Below are 8,134 nucleotides of genomic sequence, written 5' to 3'. Positions count from 1 at the left end.
GGAACTGGATTGAACATTAAAAAGTACTCGTAGTTAGGTAAAAGAAAATACAGTTCACATGTGGGGAATCGAAGCAATACCTGGTATATAGGGCACGACCAAAATCAAACAAATTCATGCAATCGAAAACAAAAACTGAGAAATAAAAATTCAAATTGAAGAGATAAATAATTAAACTAATTAGTAAATTACCCTCTTTTTCTTGCCGAAATCCTTAGAAACACCGGGAATCAATGCATTGATGATTGAATCAGACCAGAAGTCATTCCAGCAACGACATAAGTTACCTAAAGAGTAGCAAAAAGAATTATCAGAGCTGCTGTGTATGAATGAGAAATCACAGATACAAAAAGATGATGGTTCAGCAGAAATTACTTTAATAAGCAGTCCACAACAACAGGTGTTGACTCTTTCTCTTCCATATTATTTATAACTCTCTAGTGTTTATGTTTATATTATTTATTCACACGCTTCTCTGTTCATCTTTCATCATCAATTGAACTCTTTTATTGGAAAAAGAAAACAGCAGGAATGAGATTTTCTTATTCCAACCAGATTCAGATATTTGCTAACCACTTATTCATAAAGTAAACTCATGTCTCAAGGCATGGACTGGATTTCTAAATCCTAAATTTGATACCAAGTCAACGAGTCATCACAAATAGGTGTTGTTCACATCATATCAAATTTTGTAAGGAAATTTAGACAACTGACTTAAGTTCCTCCGATAAAATCTTGATATTCCAGCTAACTATACTCGTACATAAGGAATCGTCCAGCATAATTTGGCTAAAACCAATAAAAATACTAACAGGGATTTTGCAGCAAAGGGTGGAAAAATAGAGTTCAAGGAAAGAAACAACAACCAACACAGAAGGGTGCACAAACCGCACCCTAACAAAAACAAAACGCTGCAGCAAAAACAGAACAACCTAGCAACAGTAATGCTAAGACATCAACAGAACACTACAGCAGAACACTGCAGCAGAACACAGCAGCAGAACACAGCAGCTGCTGCTGGGAAAAACAAAAGAAAAACAACACTTGAAACAACACGCGTACAGCAGGATCAACCTAGCAACAGGAGGCGGAGCTGCAGCAAAAAAGCCTAAACTTGTGGGTATTGTGTAAAAATGGGAATTCAATGGGAAAAGTATGATTTTTCCTGATTGAAGAACAGAACAATCTTGTGGGTATCTTCGAATTAAGTGGATTATTGTGTACTACATTGAAAAAGTAGTCATAATGCAATGAACCCCATCCAATCTACAAAATTGAGTTAAAAAACACTTACAATGATTTTTGTTGCACTCAATCTCCCATCATTTTTTCTTTTTATTAATCAATGAAATGCAAACAAACAAAAGTAGGAAAGTATAACCCGTAACGGAATCATCTTTGCGCCTGACTTTGAGGTTCAGATTAGCCCAAAACAAACTGAACAACCTGCATGAAAACAAACAGTAAAAGGTAAATATAAAACTTCATCCTGTAGATCTTTGGTGTGACTTATCACATATGTCTCAGTTAGAAGAGCTCTACCAACAAGTTGGAATTTGATGAAACTGTACCAAATATAAATCTAGAAAATTAATCGATTAATTTGTTTAAGGTCGAGAAATTTAAATCAGAATTTTAGTATAAAAAATACCCGTTATATTTGAACACATTCGCAGAATATTAAATGATAGATTTTTACAGAAATTTGTGCGATGCAAATCAAATCTCTACAAAAATAATCCAAAATGACAAAAAATACTCAGAAATATAATATAAAAAATTGCAATAAAAAAATACAGAAAAGTAAATCAAACCTTTGAAAATTAATCTATAAAAGTAAAATGGAACACTTACAATGCGGAGTTCCTCATTTAAAATAGAGACATGATCGGAACCAGGTTGACTCAGAAAATACTAACATCAAGTTCCGATAGTTCCAGGCAGTGTAGAATTCTGGATTATGATTCTGGAGTTCCAGGAAGTGTAGTTTCTCAAGCAGCTTTGCGCTGATTTCTACAACTTCTTTGTCGTAACTGGAACCCAGATTAAAAAAGATATATACATTAGATATCATAATGGTGTGTGTGAGAGAGACGGAGACGCACATAGAGAATGTTGTATACTTTAGATTGTGATGATAGTTGATAAATTGAGATTGAAGAGTGCGTAAATGAGCATCAAAAACCCCCCACAAAACAAACAGAATAATAGTTTACAAAGTAAAAGGGAGCTCATTTGATTCCTCAGAAGCTCAGACCAATCAAATTAGCACATCAAAAATGATAAATAAAAATACTGAACCATTTAATTCAACAAAATCACCTCAAAAAGTAAACAACATCCCAAACTAATTACGTTTTCTTAACCTCAAATCAACACAAATAAAGGATCAAACTATCCTTCGTTCACAGAATTCACAATTTAGCAAACTTATATGAGGAATTTAGTAGTATATAACATGTGTTTTAATATCAGGATAACATGTTATCAAATTGCTCAATTTGAATTATTTCTCAAATTGCTCAATTATAACTACAGTGAAAATTCAGCAATTTATTTCACCATGGTATATACTACTATCATTTCATCCTAAATAATTCCATCCTAATTAACGCACAATTTTAAACCAAAATGCTCAATATTCACAATTTCAAAATGGGGTAAGTGGATTGACATACAATTTGATTTCGTTGATTGCTCTCCTTCTACGTGCTTGTCTTATTCTGAAAAATGAAACCAAATTGCTCAATATAATTCAGAAAATGTAGCCGAAAATTAACGAATGGTTACCTGAATGGAAGGCGAGACAAAAGATAGATCTCGAAGAAGAGAGGAGTAAGACGAAGCAACAATAAAAATGGCGACTTCTGTAGAATATTGCCTCCATCATCAAACCCATATAATGGGGTAAATGGAGATCTTTCCCCTTCCCATTTTTCTATTTCTCAATTTTTCAACCTATATGAATGCAAAATCAACAAACAACAATCAACAAACAACAAACAACAACAATTAATTAAAAGATCTAATTAAGAAAGTTATTCATAGTGAAAAAACGATCTCGGTTGCTCACCATTTCCGACGGAGATCGATTGGAGGAGATGGAAGGCCGACTGTGGGAAGGGATTGCTGATGTAGGCGATTGGGACGCGATTGGGTCAGGGACGACGGCGAGGAAGTGAAACCTAGGAACTCTAATCCTAGAAACGAAAGTGAGAGAGGAGAGACAAAAGTGAGAGGCTCGGCAAACAGTCAAGCACCCGTAAACAACGAAAGAGGGTATGTTGGTCATTTTGCTTGGGGACACGAAAAGTGTAGTTACTAAACTGTCCCTCCCCTTTTCACTTATATAATAGAGATAAGAAAACACAAATTTGCATTAACAAACAAAATATCTTATTTTTATAATACGGGTTTGGAAATAAGAATATCTTTAGAGATTAATTTTTTTTGCTAATCTTTCACGTCACAATCTTTTCTTTTGTTATACTCTTTCCGTATTTTTAAAAAATATACAATTTCCTCAATTGTCGTATTTTAAAAAGAGATACACTTTCCTTTTTTGACATGTCTTGGTCCTCACTTCCCATTATATTAATATTTCTCTTTTTTTGTGGTCCCCACACTTACTCACATCATCTTTTGACTATAATAAATAACTAGTATCACTAGTAGAAAAAATCTCGTTTGCAACGCGGGTAAAACGGGCTTTTTGCAGCGTTTTTGCGCGCTGCAATTGTGACGGTTGCAAATACCGTATGTTTTTTTGCAGCGGTCATAGACGCTGCAAATAATAGGTTAATTACAGCGCGGGTCGACTTGTATAAGCTGCAAATAGTGTATTAGTTGCAACGCGGGTCGACTTGTATAAGTTGCAAATAGGGTATTTGTTGCAACGCGGTTCGACCCCTATAAGTTGCAAATAAAAATCAATTTCAGCGCCTTGTTGAGAAATACGCGCTGCGATTAGTTTTCGTTTCGCAGCTCAGTTCCAGTACAGGCGCTGCAATTAATTCCTTTTTTAAAAATAAATAAATAAATATAATAGCTCAGTTCAGATGCATATTTATATATTTATCCCCGGACAATCCTATTATTTTGACAAAAAATTATAATAAAAACATTATAAATAGTTTAATAGGTTTGTACAACATAACCAAAAAAGCATGAAGCAATCACAATGAAAAGAAATGCTGATCTGGTACTAATATCTACAAAACCAGATGAACCAATTCCTTCAGAACTTCAACCTCTTCTGACCTATCCTGCAGAGCGAAATCAAATAAATCATCTTAACAACTAATATTCATCTTCCAACAAGAAAATATGCAACCATATAAAGATTGCAAGGCAGAACCTTTAACAGCTTTTCATGTTCAATAGCTGCCACCCTTGCATTTAACAAAGACCAATAAGACGAGCATAAAATAGTACCAACAGCCGGCCATGAGCCATAGAGAGACTTCCGCGACATCAACGGATGCCTTCCTAGGGGAGTACAGCTGCACGTAAACTGAAGAAAGGGAATCCTGTAAATAGTTATAGAAAATGAAAATCCATGCCAAAAAAATGGCTGGTTGAGCCATACATGGTTACCAATACTTGTCAGTTAAAGCAAGTATATCTTACCCCTAGAATTGGTGTACAATGAATCTTCCAAGGTTTCACCAGCATATATTGGTAAAATACCAAACATAGTTTGTTTTATACCTGAAGCATGAAAATTAAAAAAGAAATCACAACATCTAATAAGTTTGTAAGCTGATCATACTTTTTCTTGCAGAGATAAAAACCCAGTGGATATAGATCATCATTTATATGAATTTGGGTATGTGGAATACCGGTTCAGGTAAACTCATCTGCTGGTTTGGACTTAAAAACCGGTACATCAATTTTGCATCATAACAAGAGACTGGACAAACAGAACGACTTAACTTCTTTAAGGGACAAATGGAGTATAAACGTTTTCTCAAAGTAGTTGATATAAAATGGTAAAAATCACCAATGCCTAGCTAAGACATAATCTCACTCTACACTTCCACTGAAACACCTCATTATGTCAGAAGTTCCCCAGTTTCTGAACTTATTTCATTCAAGAGCAAACTAAAAATTGATGTAAATTCTGCTGATCACTGTTTGAAGTTCCCTAGTTTCTGAACTTATTTCTTGCAAGTGTTTTGGTGTTAATATTTTTAGGAATCAACTTCTGCAACGCAACTGACCTGTGACCAAAGTAAGGAAGGTAAGTGTGGTGAGGTTCTTCGTGAATTGCTAACCTGACTTTTAACTCTTGGTATTTCATTTCAAAATCTCGTAAATTATTTCCTTAGATCAATATTGCAGATATTAGTTCAGCTCAGGGTTCTTACATTACATTAAAAATCTAGTATATGATCTTAAGAAAAGCAGCATCAATGTGGTCATAGAAGGTGCAAGCACAATTTTCTTATGCCGTAAGATATTTTTTACTTCAGGTGTGAAACCTCATCTATCATCTAACAGCGTGAACTCATATGTAAAATCGCAGAAATTCACACATACAAAAACAGAATATCACTTGTGTGCTAATTATTTAGTACTACTAGTTACATGATTAACTCAAAAGAGAAGGGAAGTAACTATAGGCAGAAAACCTTAATTGAGAAACAAAACATGGACATGTGATCTCACATGGTGAGTTATAATATAACATCAAATTCTCTGTGATTTCAACCGGTTAACCGAACTGGTTTTGTTTATAGGTATGAAAACCTCATCTTGATGTTTTGATGTGAATTAGCACGATAACACACAGCAAGGATAGTAATTCTAGAGTAATTCTATTAAGGTTATGCCACCAAGAAAATTACTAGTTCAGCCAAATGGAGAAATAATGTGCAAACAAGTTCAAGTAAGAATGTAAGACTTCAGTCACTTTTAATATCAACTGCAGTTCCATATTTCGATAAACCCCTCGCCCTAAACTAAAATGAGAAAATAGCTCCATATTACAGACACCTAGAAGTGTGACAGCTAATTCCTAGTCAAAATATCCTATATTGCTTGACCTAAATAGAATATACGCTTAGAAATCATGTTTACCACTCTGAATTACTGTTACCATCATTCAACTGTACTTGAACCAAAGAGCAACCCAGTAAAAACTAGCATTTCCATGAAAATAAAACTTACAGCCATGCAGCACCGAGTTAAGATTGACATCTTGGACAATATTTTCAATTTCCTATAGAATCCAAGTAAAAAAGACTTGATGCATCTGTGCCAGCCCAGGCTCATATCCAGCTTGTGTGGTGTCCTGCAATAATATAGAGAAGATTCCTTGTCAGGGAAAATAAAACCTAGGTGGGCACTAATTAGGGGAAACCAAAACTGCCCAGTTAACCTTGATGTTGACAAACAGATTGAATCACATGATATCACCACTAGAATTCCAGCTTGAGCTGGTCGTGAGAACTAAAGGGGTGATGATGGCCTGCTGCACTAAATCAAAAAAAAATGTAAGCTGCCGTAAGCATCAAGCATGTGCCCAGATCTACAAACACGTTTATGCTGTATGTTTTTGAAAATAGGCTTTTTTTTGGAAAAATGAACTTCAGGTTTGAACTAATTCAGAAATGTGGACATTTTCAATGGGACGAATGGAGTAGTATATAGGTAATGTCAAAAGATAAGATGCAACTATGCCAACAGGAAGTCACTACGCCCTAGGAAATCATATAAATATTATTATTATTATATATATACCTAAATATAATCTTCTGAAGGAATCTTTAGTTCCAGTTATAGTCTGCATGAGAAACAAGATGAGTGAGACCTTAAATGAGCTCAAGACCACCAAGAAGGGGATTTATCTTTATTTTTACCAGTCATCTAACCTAAAGAAATATAAGAACACACAATTGAAAGTAAAGAGACAAAAGTGAAATACACATTTCTTAAGTAATATCAAACAATATGAATAACCACTGATTAACCGTAATTCATAACCTTGTTGTAACAACATTAGCAGTAAAGGGAGTCAAGACTCAAGAGTATGTATCCAACATCGAGCACAAAAAGATGATTCAATCTAAAAATTACCCAATAAAATTCTACCATACTTAAAGAGACCCAATACTAACTTGCGCTTACCATCAAAAAACACAGAAAGGTGATACTCCGTAGTCCATACCCTTTCCAGCATTGCAGTTCAAGAAATATTTGCAATGTTTGCAGCAATGGGAGATTCTGCAGCAAAATCCAGATTAAACAAATGCATCAGCAAAATTCCCAAAATCGAAATTCAGTATTCAAAAGGGGGAAGAGCTTAAAAAACAAAATCGACAAAATTAAACAAAATTCGACCACATTTACCTACTTTGGCCCCGAATTCAACAAAATCGACAGGAATAACAAAGAAAAACAAAAAAATAACCTAAAAGGACCTGAATTGGTCTCTTGACCGACGGAAACCAGAAATTTATGTCAAATTAAGATGTTAAATGAAGAACAATACATAAACCCTAAAAAATAATCACCAACTAAACATTATAAATCAAACAAATTCGAAGAAAACAAAGGGTTTACGAACCGAATTCTTACCGCAATCGACGAGGCAAAGATAGAACAATGAGCGGAAGTGGAGTTCATAGTCTTCCTCTCTCTTCCGCCGTCACTGTATTTCGTTGTAGACCAGGGTTGAAGATTTGACGCAAAATAGGAAGACTACAAGTTTCCCTTAACGCAGAAGAAGAAGATGATTAGGGCTGCCATTTTGTAGATCTACATGGAGAACTTAGATCTGCAGAACGATCGAGGAAGGGAAAGGCTGTGAAGACTTGTATTGCAGCTTGTAGTGAAGGGGCGAAGCTGCAATTAATTCAACTAATCGCATCTTGGGACACCTGTATGCGCTGCGATTTCGTGAAAACAAACAAAAAAAAAATCGCAACGCGCTATGAATTCAAAACGCTGTGAGTAGCTCATTTAACTCTTGACCCGCGTTGAACAAAGCCTTGTTGCAACGACTACAACTTGCATGAGTTGTAATTGATGGGTTGCAAATGACAATTTCTCTACTAGTGTATGTGCCCGTGCTAATACACAAGATTATTATAAACTTAGGAAGTAAATAAAATAATGATTAGATTTTAAA

General features: G+C 34.9%; 1 protein-coding gene across 8 annotated transcripts; it reads right to left on the bottom strand.

Annotated features, from left to right (window-relative positions):
• Positions 1–4,077: 4,077 nt before the first annotated feature.
• Positions 4,078–7,897, bottom strand: LOC110775642 (signal peptide peptidase-like 2). Of its 8 annotated transcripts, none has more exons than XR_008923849.1 (8): positions 7,582–7,897; positions 7,132–7,227; positions 6,745–6,787; positions 6,383–6,480; positions 6,172–6,295; positions 4,630–4,710; positions 4,358–4,529; positions 4,078–4,265 (listed from the first exon to the last, which is right to left on the bottom strand). XR_008923849.1 is itself a non-coding variant. In XM_056832930.1 (3 exons), exons 1-3 carry the CDS (start codon positions 4,672–4,674, stop codon positions 4,212–4,214), a joined length of 255 nt encoding a protein of 84 aa, XP_056688908.1. In that variant the 5' UTR covers positions 4,675–6,162; the 3' UTR covers positions 4,078–4,211. The 8 variants fall into 8 exon arrangements, 1 of the variants encoding a protein (XP_056688908.1); XR_008923853.1 differs by having other exon boundaries at positions 4,435–4,529; XR_008923852.1 differs by having other exon boundaries at positions 4,358–4,513.
• Positions 7,898–8,134: the final 237 nt, after the last annotated feature.

This window comes from Spinacia oleracea, chromosome 6, assembly GCF_020520425.1.
Source record: "Spinacia oleracea cultivar Varoflay chromosome 6, BTI_SOV_V1, whole genome shotgun sequence".
NCBI classification, from domain to species: Eukaryota; Viridiplantae; Streptophyta; class Magnoliopsida; order Caryophyllales; family Amaranthaceae; genus Spinacia; species Spinacia oleracea.
This window is presented reverse-complemented; position numbering and strand designations above follow the sequence as displayed.

Bases quoted from the DNA above. Each gene is read 5' to 3' on its own strand.
- LOC110775642 (XM_056832930.1), bottom strand. From the start codon at position 4,674: ATGCTGGTGAAACCTTGGAAGATTCATTGTACACCAATTCTAGGG. The intron at 4,514-4,629 runs GTAAGATATACT...CCCTTTCTTCAG, and splicing joins ATTGTACACCAATTCTAGGG to TTTACGTGCAGCTGTACTCC. The intron at 4,266-4,357 runs GTTCTGCCTTGC...TTCGCTCTGCAG, and splicing joins AACATGAAAAGCTGTTAAAG to GATAGGTCAGAAGAGGTTGA.